Source organism: Lynx canadensis, chromosome E3 (assembly GCF_007474595.2).
Source record: "Lynx canadensis isolate LIC74 chromosome E3, mLynCan4.pri.v2, whole genome shotgun sequence".
Taxonomy (NCBI): domain Eukaryota; kingdom Metazoa; phylum Chordata; class Mammalia; order Carnivora; family Felidae; genus Lynx; species Lynx canadensis.
Window position 1 is genome coordinate 30,284,854 of NC_044318.1, and position 16,640 is coordinate 30,301,493.

Here is a 16,640-nt window from a genome sequence, read left to right on the forward strand (position 1 = left end):
CCACGAGCAGGAACAGCTCTCCCTGCTACCCCATGGCTTTCCCCACAAGCTGCATCTGTTCCCAGATTGCCGCTCCAGGTTGCACCCTAGTGTCTTTGCATTTTGCAAAAGATCAACCAGCAAAGACTTTGAGGCCGTGGGCTGGCAGCAATGCTGGGGTAGGCCGTGAGGATCTGTTCATCACTGAACAATTGCTTTCTGGAACAACCTCCAAACCGGGCAGCGTCTCTGAATAATCAGAGGCGCTTCCTACCTGTACCTCAATTACAATTTCTCTTTGTCACCTAAGGTGCAAACACCGCGCACTCTGGCACCCTTCCTCAGTGGGACCAAAGTTTCCGCAGGCAGTGTCTATCCAGACAAGCGGCCAGCGGGCGGACCGCGGGTTCCTCTTGCACCTGACCCTGTGCAAACAGTTCTTGCAACTCCCCGCCCCCCCCCCCAAATTCTGGCCCCCGCAGAGCTCACAGCCCTCAGTCCTAATTCTAGAGATACGGCGTGCCCAGCCCAGTCTGGCCCGCTTCTCTACAGAGCCTCAGTCCACTCCAGGCAACATTTATTGACAGCGGTTAACAGGTGGGGCGGGGCCCGGGGCTGCCGGAAGCATCCGGACCTCCGGATCTGTACAAGTGTATACTGGAAAGGGGCGGGACGGGGCGGAGGGGCCAGGGCGCCATCTAGGGGAGGCGCCGCGGCCTCAGACTGCGGACGCCAGCTTCCGCTTGGTGCTCTCGCTGCAGCGATGCAGGATGAGGTCTGCGCTGGGCCGCGGGGGCACCGCGGGCTGTGGTTTTGCGCCTCCAGTCTGCGCCTGTTCCCTTGCTGCGGAAAGCCCAGACCCGTGAGCGGCCCGGCTCCGCCCTTCAGGCCCCGCCCCGCCTTCTAGGCCCCGCCCTGGGCCCCGCCCACCACCAGGCAGCTGCAGACACTCACGCCGCCGGCTCCCAGCGCTCTGCGGCCCTGGCCCCGCCTCCAGGCCCCGCCCCGTCCTCCAGGCCCCGCCCCGGGCACGCCCCACCCCACCCCGGGCCGCGGCAGGCACTAAGTCCAGGGCTACCTGAGCGCTGCGGCTGGGGCCGCGCCTGGCGGCGGCGCTGCTGCAAAAAACGGACACTGTTGCGCCGATAGGTGTCCTGGCTGAGGCGCTTCCGCGACCGCTGGTGGATGCTGTGTGCGTTGCGGATGGACGACCTGGGCCCAGAGGGATGGGGACGTTGCTCAACTCCTGTGCGTTCCCCCCCCCCCGCCCCCTCGTCCCTGCCTGCGGGGACTCGCACGACCGCTCCTGGAGTCCAACGACTGGCGGGGGGCAGTGGAAAGCGGGCCGGGACCCCACACGGCTGGGCGGGGCATGATTGCGGCTACCCAGCGCCGATGCGGACTCCAGTCGGTCACAGAGCCCAGGTCTATTTCCCACGCCCTTCGGCGGCCTTCAGCCCGTGTCCTCCCCAGGAAGACCTCTGCACTGCCGCCCCCCTCATGGGCGGTCCCCAAGGACTCTAGGCATCGACGCCCACGCCTTCACCTCACACCCCTGCTTTCCCACCTCCCCCGTGCCAACCCCACGATGAAGGAGGGCACGTCCATCCTCGACCCAGTGAGGGTGCGGCCTCCCTAGCCTGTCCCTGCCTCCACCCCGGCCTCCCTCCCCAGCGCTGGCAATGCAGGGCCTGGACCGACAGGGGGAACCGTGGTACACCCCCCTCCTCGGCCCCGCCCAATCCCGGGATGCTCGCTCACCTCCGGGGCGGCGCCCCTCGGCTCTTGATCTGGCGTTGGGCCTGGGCTGCATCCTGCCCAGACTTCTGTAGATACATGGATGGAAAGTAGCCTGTGACGTCGCCTTTCCTGCAACAGAAGCAGCCCTTGAACCCCAGGCAGTCACGGCAGGGAGTAGGGGCCTCAGACGTGGGGGGCTCAGGGATCCCTCTAAACAGTCCGGGTTAAGGCAGCTAGGAGGTTGCAGACACCCCGGTGCCCGCGGACACCAGACCCTGCCCCTCTGGGCCTCAGTTTCCTCATCTGTGCAACACAGGCCCCCACAGCTGTGATGGTGGTAGTGGGAGGAAGTCAGCAGGTCCACCTTGCCCCCCAGGGACATGTGTTTGCAATGAAGCATCTGCAACAGCCTGTTTGTCAGATTTTTTCGTTTATGGTCACTGCTTTCTGTAAGAAACTTTCTGCCCATCTCCAGGGCACCAGGTTCCCCTATGCTTTCTTTCCAAAAGGTTTTTGTGCTTGGCGAAACCCACGACCCATCCCGAATAGATGTGAGTGCTGCTGAGGTAGGGGCCTAGACGCCTTTTCTCCATGTGGACGCCCAAATGTTCCAGCACCACTTGTTGAAAAGATGTTTCTTTCCGTTCTCACCACTATAATTTGAGAGCAAGAAAAAAAAAAAACCCACTTTGCATAATACAAACCTCACTCTGCAAAACTGATTCCTCTTGGCTGGTGAGAGAATCACAGGCAGATTCTCAGAGGTGCGTGGCGGGGGCGGGGGGGTTGTTAAACTGAGTGGTGGTCAGAAAGATTGAGAAACCCTGCCTCGAAACCTCCAGCCCAGGGCCATGCTGATGGTGGGTACCGTGGCCACAGGCTCACTGGGGCCCTGGACAGACTCAGGGCTCTGAAAAGGTGGATATGGATCTGGGGAGCCCCAGTGGGCCCAAGAAAACGGCTAAGTCCTCAGGGTTCTCCTTTTCCCCAGGAGGAATGAACAGATAAGAATCATTTGCAACAGGGGCACCTGGGTGGCTCGGTCAGCTGATCGTCTGACTCTTGATTTGGGCTCAGGTCATGATTTCATGGCTTGTGGGATCTAGCCCCCGAAGAGGCTCTGCACTGCCTAATTGGGATTCTCTTTCCTCTCTCTCTGCCCCTCCCCCACTTGCATGCGCGCATGCTCTCTCTCTCAAAACAAATAAACTTAAAAAAAGAATCAATTGCTGGGGCGCCTGGGTGGTGCAGTCGGTTAAGCGTCCGACTTCAGCCAGGTCACGATCTCGCGGTCCGTGAGTTTGAGCCCCGCGTCAGGCTCTGGGCTGACGGCTCGGAGCCTGGAGCCTGTTTCCGATTCTGTGTCTCCCTCTCTCTCTGCCCCTCCCCCGTTCATGCTCTGTCTCTCTCTGTCCCAAAATAAATAAACGTTGAAAAAAAAAATTAAAAAAAAAAAAGAATCAATTGCAACAAAAGATTTAAAAGGAAAAGAGATGACAGGGCCTGCCTCTACCAGTTCGCAAATACAATAATGAACACAATTAATTGTGTTGTTTATAGAAGGACTAAGAGATGGCGAGGTGACCCCAAGTCTCAAAGGAAAAAGGTCCCCACTCAGACAAGGACACTGAACCCCGAAAGACGGGCGGGGTGGGATTATCCCTGGTCTACCACCAAAATGGAGACTGAGTCCAGAGCCAGACAGTGGCTTACCCAGAGTCACGCACCCCAATGGGCACGGACCCCAAACGGGCCCTGCCCCAGGCCAGGGCTGGCATTCAGGGTGGGCGCAGTGGGGAGGGAGGGGTGCTCTCCTACCTGACGACCCACCAGCCATCCAGCAGCTTGTGAATGACATCGATGGTTTCGCCCTCCTGCAGGGACACTTCGTCCTCCATCTGGGCAGTGTAGGCTTTGATGGTGACGTAGGGCTCACCTGGTCGTCCGCGGGAGCAGGGACGTGGTGTGAGGGTCTGGCTGCCCCCCCACCCCCGGCTTGCCTCCCTTCCTCTCCTCTCTGGGCCTGAGGCTTCCTGCAGCCCCCGCCATGCCCTCCCTCCTCCGCACCTGCTCCTTGTGGTCTCCCTCTGCAAACTGCTGCCTCCCACCGGTGAGGGGACGCCACTACACCCAGGGGCTCCCACCTCCCACCACCCACAGCAGGGGCCAGGCGCCCGGATCCCAGGAGGGGCCCGGCAGGAGGTGCAAGGGTGGAGCGCCCATCCACCTGTCACCTGAGCCCCTTGACGCCTGCCAACTGCCCACATCCGGAGCTGCCTACCCAGTGTATACACCTTTCCCCGCTTTTCCAGAGAAGCCACAAATCCACACATCGTTGTGAGATCTCTCTCCCTTTTAAAATACGGGCAACCAACTCAAACTCGTCTCAACCTCCCCCTGAGCCCCATCCGGCCCAGGGGCTTCCAGTCAGCGAGGATGCCCCCGCCTCCAGGCAGTACACCTTCCTGACCCTCACCGGTCGGCTTCCCGCCGGCCCGGTCCCCGGCTGGCCCCACCACCTGTCTCAGGCTGGCCGACCTCAGCGCTTCACCTCTGCTCTACCTCCCGCGTCTCCGTCCTGACCAAGAGCACCACCTCCTCCCGGGGCCCTCCAACCGGACTATGGGGTCTCCACCCTGGCTGCCCCACTGCCCAGCCCACAATCCTATCCAAGCCCACAGCGGTCACTTCCGGCTTCTTGGCATCCCAGGGCCCCTCCGGTCCCTTCCCCTCACATCGTTATGGTCGTGGAGGGCAGGTGGTACCTTCATAGTTGGGCTCGGGGTCCTCTGCCTCATCAGGACTGTCCAGGGGCTCCAAGTAGGATGCGGGGACCCAACCTCGCTTTGTCTTCGTTTGGCAGAACCACCAGCCTGTGCCAGGCGTGCGAGGCGGGAAGTCTGGGCGGGCCCGGCAGCCGCCCCCCTCCCCCAGGGCGGTAAGGACGCCCCAACATAGGCACACAGACACCCAACACTCGGATTCAGAGATGTCACCTTCAGCACACTCCATGCCCAAGTGACACACAGCCACACACACAGGTCACAGGGTGAGAGCTCAGAATCCGCCTCACACACGTCGTGACCCAGCCACCCGGGGGGGGGGGGGGACATAAGCCCCGGAGGTGCACGGGTGCCCACAGCTTCAGCTTGGGGACAGAGCGGGGAGGACAGTCAGGGCCCCCGAAGGAGCCACAGCCCGTCAGGTGAGGAGGAAGCCCCAGGCCGTCCGAGAGGCTTGTGGCCACGGCTGCGGGCACCAAGGGGAGGAAGGTCCCGGGAGGGCGGGGAGGCTGACCACTCTCGCTCTTCTCCACGACGTCCACCACGTCGCCCGTGGCCAGAGACATCTGGGAGCCCGAGCTCTTCTCGAAGTCAGCGATGGCACGGTACGTCTGCAGGATGATGGGGCCCGTGATGTCTGGGCAGAGGGTGGGCAGGGTAAGTGGACGCCGCGGGGCTGGGCTGCCTCCTCCCGGTGGTCCCCTGCGTCGGCCCCCGGGGCCCTGGTGTCCCCATCCCACCCAGCTGCAAGCACGCCAGAGGGGTATGCACCCTGCCAGCTGGAAAGCAGCAGGGACAAGCTAGTTAAGCCCCTGACTCTCGGTCTCGGCTCGGGCCATGGTCTCACCGTGCGTGAGATCGAGCCCCAGGATGTGCTCTGCGCTGACGGCTCAGAGCCTGCTTGGGATTCTGTTTCCCCCTCTCCCTGCCCCTTCCCTGCGTGCACTCTCGCTCTTAAAATAAATAAACTTTTTTTTTTAATGTTAAAAACAACAACAATGATCATGCAGTAAAGATCACACACGGTCATGCCCCTGTGTGAGCCATGAAGGCCACCTTGGCCCCCAGACCTGTTCACTCACTCAGCCACGACATCCCCGGGCTGTGGGCACCAGGGTCGTGCTGGGCAATGCAGCCACAGACATGAGCCCCCAAAGCTTCACGTCTAGTGACCCCCAAAGATCCCCACTCTTTAGTGCAGCCACTGAGACCCTTCAAGGCGGGTCTCCCCCACCCCCGGCCCCTTTCCCTGCACAGCCTGCGCTCAGGATCCCTGATCACGTTCCCAGACCCCACAGGGTGACCCACGCGTGACTGCCCATGTCTCTCACCCGTGACGCTGTTGTTCTTGCTGTCTTTGGGCACCAGGTAAGTCTCTGGCTTTTTCACCCTGCAGGAAAGAATAGTCCGGGTTAGACGGCTCAGAAGCCCCGGGCAGACCCACAGAACTCCCCAAGAGGAAAAGGAAGGTGGGATGGGGGAGGGCACTGTGGAGGAAAGGGCTAGAAAGGCCCCCCAGCCTCCGGCAGACCCAAAGAAGAGAATGCACTTGGGTCCAGGTAAGGATGCACTCCGGGCTGGAAAAGCCTCTTGTCACCTCAGGGGTCAGCCCCCTCCTCCTGGGGCCTGGGGAGAGCAGCCAACGGGGAGTGGGTGTCCCCGCCCCCCAGGCCCGTGGGAGCTGCCCTGCCCGGGACCAGCGGTGCGTTCAGGGGTCGGTCCACACTGCTGGAGTCTGTCCACGGCGGCCTCACCCATATTCAGTGAGCAGAAAGGACGGAGAGAGGGGCCACCCCAGCAAGACGGCACATCCCCCTGAGAGCTCATGAGGCTTCTCAGATATTTCCATGCTGGGCCCTGAGTACAAGAGACCCCAGGAGCAGGACAGGCGGAGAAGGCGGTGACAAAGCGGAGGCGTGTCCCGCAATTAGCCGTGGCCACCAACCCCCCACCCTGCTGGGGCTCTGAACTTCCCAGTTGGTAACGCTGTCCACGGCACCCATTTCTGCATCTGGCCCTTACCACCCCGGTACAGATGGGAAAACTGCTCTCAGAAGGTTCGGCCAGGCTGAGGATCTAGGATCTCAGGGTCCCGGCCCAGGGAGCCCCGCCCCCCCGGCACCGGACTCCAGGGAAGAGACTTGGAAGGGCACCAAGTGGCTCAGTCGGTTGAGCATCTGACTCGGTTTCAGCTCAGGTCACACTCTCGTGGTTTTGTGAGTTCGAGCCCCCCACCCCCACCCCCGTCGGGCTCTGCACAGGTAGGGTGGAGCCTCCTTGGGATTCTCTCTCTCTCTCTCTCTCTCTCTCTCTCTCACTCTGCCCCTTCCCCACTCGAGCTGTCTCTCTCTCTCTCAAAATAAATAAATAAAACTTAAAAAAAAAAAAAAAGACAGAAGGACTTGGCAGGGATGCTGGGGGACGGAGGGGAGGGGTTGCAGGTCACACAGGCCACAGCTGGAATCCCGCCTCCTCCTGTTTCAGGCTGTGTGACTTTGGGTAGGTCGCCTCCCCTCTCTGAGCTTTAGTTATCTGTAACACGGGGGAGGTCCTGTGCCCCCCTCCCCGGGCAGAGCTCACCACCCTCCCCCACTTCGGGGACAGAGTGAGGGGGCCACTCACTGGTTGTCCGTGGGGAGCTTGAGGTCGTCGGGGCGAACCTTGAAGAAGTCGAGGAGGTGGGGACAGCGGGAAATCTTGACAGGCAGGCTCATGAGCGCACCAAAGTACTCGGTGAGGGTGCCCTGGCGACTCTCAGCGACCCGCTGCCCGTCGAACCACCGCGGGGCTGGCCAGGCCAGGGAGGGGCACCAGAGAACTAGTGAGCACCTTCTCAGGTCAAGGTCCCGTGGGCGTGGGGGGAGGGGCGGTGACCCCGCTCCTCACCTGGCAGGTGGGGGATGATCCTGTTCTCTGCGTTGATGTCCCCGGCCTCAATAGGAAACATTTCCTTTAACTGTTTCTAGACAGAAAACAAAAGGGGCAAGAAGGTCCTTTTTTTAAAAAAATTTTCAAGAATGTTTTATTTATTTTTGAGATAGAGAGAGACAGAGTGCAAGCAGGGGAGGGGCAGAGAGAGAGGGAGACGCAGAATCCGAAGCAGGGTCCAGGCTCTGAGCCGTCAGCCCAGAGCCCGACGCGGGGCTCGAACTCACGAACCGTGGGATCATGACGTGAGCCGAAGTCGGACGCTCAACTGACTGAGCCACCCAGGCGCCCCTGAATGTCCTTTATTCCAACACTATACAAGTACAGAATTGGAAGCAACCCCTCGAATCACTCGGAGTAGAAACTTCTGGAGGCGTCCTTGGTTCTCTCTTCCTCTCTCACTTCACCTCCTTGCCACCAGCAGGTCCTTTTGCTTCTCCTCCTGAAATCTACCCAGAATCTGACCCTTCTCGCCACCCACATGGCCACCACCTTGGTCTGAGTGCCACCGAGCCTGGGTTCTTACATACTCTCCCACGCTTGTCTGTCCTCAATCAGCACCCTCTTAAAACTTAAACTGGATCATCCATCCCTCCTCTGCTCAGAGCCCTCCCTGCCTCTCAGCTCACTCAGAATGGAAGCCAAGAGCCTCACATCAGTCTACCGGGCCCCTCGGACCTGTTCCCGCCCGCCTCGCTGACCTCCTCTGCCACCACCCTTCCCTCCCTTGTTCACTCTGTACCAGACGCCCCTGGATACTCCGGGCCCATTCCTGCCCCAGGGCCTTTGCACTTGCTCTTCCCGTTCCTCCCCATTTGCCAATGGCGCTTTCTCTTTTTCTTTCTCCTTCTTCAGGTCTCTGCTCAGATAGCTCCCCTGCAGCGAAACCTTCTCCTTGAGGATTACCCTTCCTAACCCAATCCTCCCCGTCCCCCCTCCCTGCCTCATTTTTCCCATAGTTGTAATAACTAACACACTACGCACAGTACTTATGTGTTGTCTGTGTCTTATCCTGACTCCTCTGCTAGAACCTAAGGTCCACAAGGGAAGGCAAGGACTTGGGTCTTTCTCATGCCCTTGTCACCTTTACAGCACCTCCCGCCCCCCAAGTAGAATGCACCTGGCGCTTAGGAAGTGCTCGGTAAGTAGTTGCTGAATGGACGAATGAGCCCAGCAATTAGTAAAAGGGTCTAATCTTACGATGGAACAACCCAGCACACTTCAAAGAGGAGACGCGGAGCTGTGCATGGGCCAAGCAGGAGAGGGTCTCAAACACGTGACCCAGTGACGGTAGCGAGGCCAGCAGGCTGATGGCCTCTAGGAAGCCTGCAGAAAATGCGCGCTCCGCACTACTGTACCTTGTTGTTGAACGTGTGTGCGCGCACTTACCCGGGGCTGGAGCAGGGGTGGCGTTATGGGATGAAGGATGCCTTCTACTCTTTCGTAATGTTTTATTGCCTTTATCTTACAAAAGCCTTGCGGGGCGCCTTGGCTGGCTCAGTCGGCAGAGCGTGCAACTCTTGATCTCAGGATCATGAGATCTTGTGGGGCATAGAGCTTACATAAACACACACACACACACACACACACACACACACACACACACAGAAAGCCTTGTAGCAAACAGCACAGACACATTAACTGTGTTCCAGAGTGCTGGCTGTGTGGGACTGCTTACACTACAGTCTTCTTCCCATTTCTCTGCATTTGGTTTTAAACCTCTCATGCAAGAGAGGTTTGAATCTGGCTGACGGCAGGCACCTCTCTTTGAATCTGGCTGACGGCGGGCACCCACAAAGCAAGAGAAGTCAGGGTTGCCTGCCCTCCTTCTCACCTCCCCGGGGACCTCATGGGGCCAGTGACCAGGAGTTAAAGAGCAAACTCCTGGGATGAGAACCTGGTGGTGACACTAACCAGGCTGTCCCTTTAAGAACACCCCCAGGATCGGGTGCCTGGGTGGCTCAGTCAGTTGAGCATCCGACTTCGGCTCAGGTCATGATCTCACGGTTCGAGCCCCGGGTCGGGCTCTGTGCTGACAGCTCAGAGCCTGGAGCCCGCTTCGGATTCTGTGTCTCCCTCTCTCTCTGCCCCTCCCCCGTTCACACTCTGTCTCTCTCTCAAAAATAAACAAACATTAAAAAAATAAACAAAATTATATATGTATAAAGAATGCCACCAGGAGTTTATGCGGACGGCGTTTCTGTGTGGGAAAAGCAAACTACCCTGGAGATGGACGGAAAGGATGGCTGCACGACATTGTGAATGTACCTCTTGCCACCGAAATTGTACGCTTGAAATGCTACATTTGTGTTATGTGTACCACGTCAAAACGGACTTTAAGGAAGGGCGCCTGGGTAGCACAGTGGGTTCAATGTCTGACTTTTTTTTTTTTTTTCAACTTTATTTTTTTAGTATATGTGCTGCCGAAGCGAGCACACAACTTTATTTTTTTATTTTGAGGCGGGGCGGGGGGAGGGAGGGGCAGAGAGAGAGAGGAAGAGAGAATCCCAAGCAGGCTCCATGCCGTCAGCACAGATGCCCAACCCGGGGCTCAAACCCACGACCCATGAGGTCACGCGTGACCTGAGCCAAAGTCAGGCACTTAACCAACTGAGCCACCCAGGCGCCCCGAGTGTCTGACTCTTGATCTCCGTTCTTGATCTCTGTGTGATGGGGCAGAGCCTGCTTGGGATTCTGTCTCTCCTTCTCTCCGCCCCTCCCCCACTTATGCACACACACTCTCTCTCTCTCTCTCTCTCAAATAAATAAAAACTTGAAAAAAGTTTTTAAACAGACTTTAAGGCAAATGTTCTTTTAAGTTAAGAAATAAATAACGCCCCCTTGACTGTGGGCGGGGGGGTGATGGGGGTTCTTCAGTCCCTGGTCACAGCACCTGGGCTGCCCCCCCCCCACGTCCAAGGGCAGAGCTGGGAGTGGGGGTGGTGTCCCCTCCCGCCCCCACCCCCGTCCCCCGCGCACACCCGGGCACTCACGTGGAACTCGTAGATTTCCGGGAACCCCCGGTAGACCACCTTCTCAGACAGGTCCTGCCATTTCACCAGGAACATGTACACCTAGGGGGTGGCCGGGGCAGAGGACCTCATTCAGCTTCCTGGTGGAAGCCCAGGGGACTTGGGGGGGGTGGGAGAGCACTCTTTGGGGCGACCTAGGCCAAGAGAGGGCACCGGCTTCCTGGACCCCAGAGCTGCCACCCTCCAGCTTTAGGATCAGGGCAAGATGTTCAGCTTCTCTCAAATTAACTCAAATCCCTCCTCCGTGAACTGGAGATACAAGGAGGGCCCCCCTCCTAGGGCCGGTAGGAGAGCGACAGGTGGTGAGACAGAAGAGCCGGGGCTGGGACAAGACAGCGTAAGGCTCCGTTTCTACCAAATGTCCACAATGGACACATAGACACCGAAACGTAGATCCGAGGGTGCGGGGTGCCGGGCGGGCAACGCGGAATTTCTAATGGGTACAGGGGTGCTTTTGGGTGGTGACAAAAATCGAATATTAATTGTATGAGGGCCGCACAAGTCTGTGAATACTAAAAACCACCTAGGACTGTACCCTTTACCTAGGTGGATTCGAGGATCGTATCTCAGTGGAGCCATTATTAGAAAGAAAAACAAAAAAACTTGGTAAGGAAAAACCAAAATACAGGCAGGAGAATTCTACTCGGCCACAAAGAGGAACAAATTACTGACAGATGGCAGCCACACGGAGGAATCTCAAAAGCGTTATGCTGAGTGAAAGCGGCCAGACACAAAAGGCCACACACAGGGCAGGACTCGATATCTATGATGTTCCAGACAAAAAGCGTAACTAATTTAAGGTGGAAAAAAATCAGAACAGTGGTTGCCTCTGGGGGATGGGGGAGGAATGGGTGCGGAGCAGCAGAATCTGGGGTGATGGTAACCATCTATATCTTTTTTTTTAATTAAAAAAAAATTTTTTTTTTAAATACTTTTTTTTTTCAACGTTTTTATTTATTTTTGGGACAGAGAGAGACAGAGCATGAACGGGGGAGGGGCAGAGAGAGAGGGAGACACAGAATCGGAAACAGGCTCCAGGCTCCGAGCCATCAGCCCAGAGCCCGACGCGGGGCTCGAACTCGCGGACCGCGACATCGTGACCTGGCTGAAGTCGGACGCCTAACCGACTGCGCCACCCAGGCGCCCCTAATTAAAAAAATTTTTAATGTTTATTTATGTTTGAGAGAGAGAGAGCGAGAGAATGTGAGCAGGGGAGGGGCAGAGAATCTGAAGCAGGCTCCAGGCTCCGAGCTGTCAGCACAGAGCCCGACGCGGGGCTCGAACCCACGAACCGTGAGATCATGACCTGAGCCAAAGTCAGACGGCTAACGGACTGAGCCACCCAGGCGCCCCTGGAAACAATCTATATCTTGGCGAGGATTTGGGTTACACAGGGACATGTACCTTCAAAACTCAGCAAATGTCTCTAAGTCTGGTGGATTTCATTTTACATAAATTTTACATCAAACGAGGAAAACACTAGGGGCGCCTGGCCGGCTCAGTCAGCAGAGCCTGTGACTCTTGATCTGGGGGTCGTGAGTTCAAGCCCCACGCTGGGCGTAGAGATGACTTCAATAAATGAATAAACTTCAAAAAAAGTCCTTTAAAGAACTTTTTAAAAAGTGAAAGTAAAAAGACAAACTGTGATAGAAACATGAGCAAAAGGCATGAAAAGTTCACGGTTATACACCCACACATATATATGTAACCCTAAACATACAAAGAAGTGTCGACTTTACTTATAACAACATCAGGGCAGGGTCATTAGGTAATTGCCAGTTAGTGAAAACAATCGAAATGGTTGTTTGAGGACACAATGGTGCAGTCACACAACGGACTCTTATATACATGTAAAAAAAAATGGGACAGACTTAATGAACTAATTTGGAGGGAACTCTGTGATATTATAGGATCATGGGGAAAAGGCAGATATAGCATATGTCATCAGATAGCTTTGTTTATTGTCTGTGTAAAGAAGGAAAAATAAGAAAAAATGCATATATATTTTAAAGTTTTGTTTATTATTATTTTTTAATGTTTCTTTTTTTAAAACGTTTATTTATTTTTGAGAGAGAGAGAGACAGAGCATGAACAGGGGAGGGGCAGAGAGAGAGGGAGACCAGAATCTGAAACGGGCTCCAGGCTCTGAGCTGTCAGCACAGAGCCCAACGTGGGGCTCGAACTCACGGACTGTGAGATCGTGACCTGAGCCGAAGTCGGACGCTTAACCGACCGAGCCACCCAGGTGCCCCTAAACTTTTATTTACTTAAGTAATCTCTATACCCCACGTGGGGTTCGAACTCACTACCCTGAGATTAAGAGTCTCATATTCCTCTGATGAACCATCCAGGCACCCCAAGAAAATATTTATACATTTTTCTTCCTCCCTCCCTTCCTTCCTCTGTTTCTTCCTTTCTTTCTTTTTAAATATTTTATTTTTAAGTAATCTCTACACCCACTTGGGGCCGGAATCCACGACTCAGAGATCAAGAACTCGCTCAGTCCTCTGACTGAGCCAGCCAGGCACACCCTTTTTTTTGCAAAGAGAAATACAGGAAAGATAAATCAGAGTGAGCCTTTGAACATATCTTTCTAGAAAGTTTGATGATCGATTGCATCAAATATGTTAACATATGGCACATTTAAAAATAAAATTAAGAGGTGCCTGGGTGGCTCGGTCGGTAAGCATCCAACTTAGGCTCAGGTCATGATCTCGCGGTCCGTGAGTTCAAGCCCCGCATCGGGTTCTGTGCTGACGGCTTGGAGCCTGGAGCCTGCTTCAGATTCTGTGTCTCCCTCTCCTCTCTGTCCCTCCCCCACTCATGCTCTGTCTCTCTCTCCCTCTCTCAAAAATAAACATTTTTAAAAAAATAAAAATTAAATCAACAATGATTAAAAAATTTGTTAATGTTTATATATTTTTGAGAGAGAGAGAGAAAGAGAGAGAGAGAGCAAGTGGGGGAGGGACAGAGAGGAAGAGAAAATCCCACGCAGGCCCTGAGCTGTCAGCACAGAGCCCGAAATGGGGCTGGAACCCACGAACTGTGAGATCATAACCTGAGCTGAAATCAAGAGTCAGATGCTTAACCGACTGAGTCACCCGGGCACCCCAGGATTTTGTTTTTAACTTCAAATTGGAAACAAAAACAAATGAACCTCACTATCTGTCAAATGGGTAACAACCGTATTAAAGAGAAACTGGAAAAGAAAAATTCCAAGTAACTTTTAGTTACAGTATTTTACTACCCTCAGTCCAAAAGGAGAAGAAAAAATTGCAAAGAAAGCTTAAAATGTGACTTAATGAATTTGCAGGTTGATTGTTAATAATGGTGCAGGAGCTGTCATTCTGGTCAAGCAAGCCCATGTGGATTGCAGCAGCGAGCAAAGGACTAAATATAATTTTGTTGGGAGCCGGGGTTCTCGTGGAGAAAGGAAGCGTCTATGAATATAAAGCGGTACAAGGCAAGAATGAGATGAAATGGCCTTCCGCACCCCCCCCATCGGTCCATTGAAAGGACAACAGGCAATGACACCCCAGAGGCAACAAACACACTCAGCTTCCAGATCTAGGGTTTCTAACATCACTCCCCACTGCAAAGAAACAGGGGTCCTTAGTGAAAATGGCTGAGTCCAGGGGTCCGGCTGGAGGGCACCAGACGCTGGAACATCTCGTACCAGAAGTAAGAGTGTGCTCTTGGGGCGCCCGGGCGGCTCAGTCGGTCGAGAGTCCGACTTCGGCTCAGGTCAGGACCTCTCAGTTCGTGAGTTCGAGCCCCGCATTGGGGTTGCTGCTGTCAGTGCTTCGGTTCCTCTGTCCCCCTCTCTTTCTCTCCCTCCCCCGCTTGCGTGGGATGATGTGAGCATAAAATAAGTTATGGTTCCCATTGAATAAAAGAGAAATCCATGCATCCGTATTGGCATAAGTAAATAGTAAGGAAGAGGGGAACAACTTTATGGTAAAACGCTGACTAATAAATGCAGAGGGAATTATAGAGTTGGAAACTCACTATTTGGCAATCATTATAGTAATTTGACTTGGGCAAGCGTCATCCGCGTACTATACGAGCAATGGGCTATTCATATTGTTTCACAGAATCTCCCTGCACAAAGGGAGAAATAGTAACCTTACTTACACTAGAGACACTTGGTGATCAAAATTAGCCATCACCATCGGAAGAAAAAGCAAAATCGCCTGCCTCTGATAGGATCAACGACGAGAACACAGTGTCACTTCCCGGGTGTTCCTGCCACGGACGCATAGCCTGAATCTGAGGAAGAAGGAGTAGCCAAGTCCTTCTGTAGAAGGGATGTCCCACAAAACGACAGGTCCCAGCTCTACAGAATGTCAACGTTGGGAAGGACCAAGAAAGGTGGGTTAAGATTGACCCGGATTAAAGGAGTCTGAAGGGTCACAGGCAGGTGAAACGCAGCAGGTGGTCCTGGATGGGATCCCGGACCGGATCGTTTTTACTACAGAAGACAAGCCGGGGAACTGGTAAGGACTGAATAATGGTGTTTCATCTACGATACTTTGCCGATGTCGACACATTTGCAGAGAATGTTGTCGATTTTAAGAAATACACAGTAGTATTTAGGAGGGGGCGCCTGGGTGGCTCCGTAGGAAGAGCGGCAGACTCTTGATCTCAGGGTCATGAGTTCAAGCCCCACACTGGGCAAACAGCCTACGTAAAAAGGGGCGGGCCCCGAGTGTCTCCCAGGGCTGAGTGTCTGACTCTTGATTTCAGCTCAGGTCAGGATCCCAGGGTTGTGGGTGGGATAGAGCCCTCTTCGGGCTCCATCGTGGAGCCTGCTGGAGACTCCCTCCCTCCATCCCTCTCTCTCTCTCTCTCTCTCTCTCTCTCTCTCTCTGTCTCTCCCTCTGCCCCCTCCCCAGCTCCTGCTCTCTGTCTCTAATAAATTAATAATAATAATAATAATAATAATAATAATAAAAGAGAAAGGAACAAACAAGCAAACACAATGTCTCCAATTTCCTCTGGGATGGTTCAGAAAAGTTCTGTTCAGAGAGAGAGGGAGAGAGAGAGAAGGGGAAGGAGGGGGATGGGGGACGGAGAGGAGAGAGGGAGCACAGAGGTGGGTGGAGAAAATTTGGAGGAATTGGTGCTTTGGGGACAGCCTTTCTGTAAGTTTGAAATTATTTCAAAATTAAAAGTGAGGACAAGAAAGGATACATTTGTGTCCTGCAAATACCAGACAAAGCAGAGCCCCTCCCCGGCCTTCCTGTCCTCCGGCCTTGGGGACCCACGGCGGGTGGACGTTTCTGGGCAGATAATTCCCAGCCCCGAGGGCAGGGGGTCGGGGGGCCTTTTTGGGCCCCTTGGTGGTGTCACCCTACTAGAAGGGATTCCCCCTGTAATGTCGCTGACTCCACGGCGGGCCGGGGTGGGGGGGGAAGAGGGGCGCCGCCAGCACTCCGTCCTGGAGGAGCACTCCGTGAGAGCTGGGGTGGTCAGGGAGGGCTGCCCGGAGGAGCGCGCTGGGGGCGAACAGGGCGCCACAGGGAACTCCTGGCCGGGGCGGGCAGGCTAGGGGGGAGGTGGGCTGGCGGGGGGGGGGGGGCGGTCAGGGGCCAGGCTGGCTGTCCTCCCACCGAGGGCCGGGGGCGGGGTGGGGGGAGGGGCAGGGCGCGCCTCCGTTTAAGGGACGCACATCGGCCGGCCGCGCGGGACGGCCCCGTGGGGCACCTGCGCGGCCCCGACAGGCTCGTCCCCGCGCGGCCGCAGGGTCCCACCAGTCCCCCCTCTCAGGGCGCTGGGCTACTCACGTAGTGCTGGCTGGGGACGAAGCGCTTCTCGAAGCCCAGGAGGGCGATGTGGCGGATGAAGGTGTCCCCCATGGCTGGGCTGCGGGGCGCTCCCCGGCTGGCGGGTCTTAAATGGGCCAGAAAGAGGAAGTCACTTCGGGGGGCAGGGCAGGAGGGGGCAGGGAGGGTGCAGAGGAGCCTCTGCTTCTCCTTTCAGTTTCTGGGATCCCTCAGACTCCCCTGCCGGGGACGTGAGGGGCCACACGCAGGCATGTCCTCCCCTCCCCCACCCCGTGGTCTACGGGCCCCACAGTTTGGGGGGGGTGCCCACCCCCCACCCCCCACCCCTGTCTCTGGCTAACCCCAGGCCCCGCCACACCGGCCTCTCTGCTGCCCCTGGGACACCCCAAGCT

The 16,640-nt window shown here is 56.0% G+C and overlaps 1 protein-coding gene across 3 annotated transcripts; it reads right to left on the reverse strand.

Moving 5' to 3' along the window:
* Nucleotides 1-539: 539 nt before the first annotated feature.
* On the reverse strand, nt 540-16,353 carry NCF1 (neutrophil cytosolic factor 1). 3 transcript variants are annotated; one of them, XM_030301132.1, is made up of 11 exons: nt 16,249-16,353; nt 10,424-10,504; nt 7,389-7,464; nt 7,125-7,290; nt 5,834-5,892; nt 5,017-5,139; nt 4,485-4,592; nt 3,538-3,655; nt 1,741-1,848; nt 1,058-1,191; nt 540-822 (listed from the first exon to the last, which is right to left on the reverse strand). In XM_030301132.1, the coding sequence occupies exons 1-11, from the start codon at nt 16,318-16,320 to the stop codon at nt 698-700; spliced, it is 1,170 nt and encodes a 389-aa protein (XP_030156992.1). In that variant the 5' UTR covers nt 16,321-16,353; the 3' UTR covers nt 540-697. The 3 variants fall into 3 exon arrangements, with proteins under 3 accessions (XP_030156992.1, XP_030156990.1, XP_030156991.1); XM_030301130.1 differs by having other exon boundaries at nt 7,389-7,458; nt 16,249-16,352; XM_030301131.1 differs by lacking the exon at nt 10,424-10,504 and having other exon boundaries at nt 16,249-16,335.
* Nucleotides 16,354-16,640: the final 287 nt, after the last annotated feature.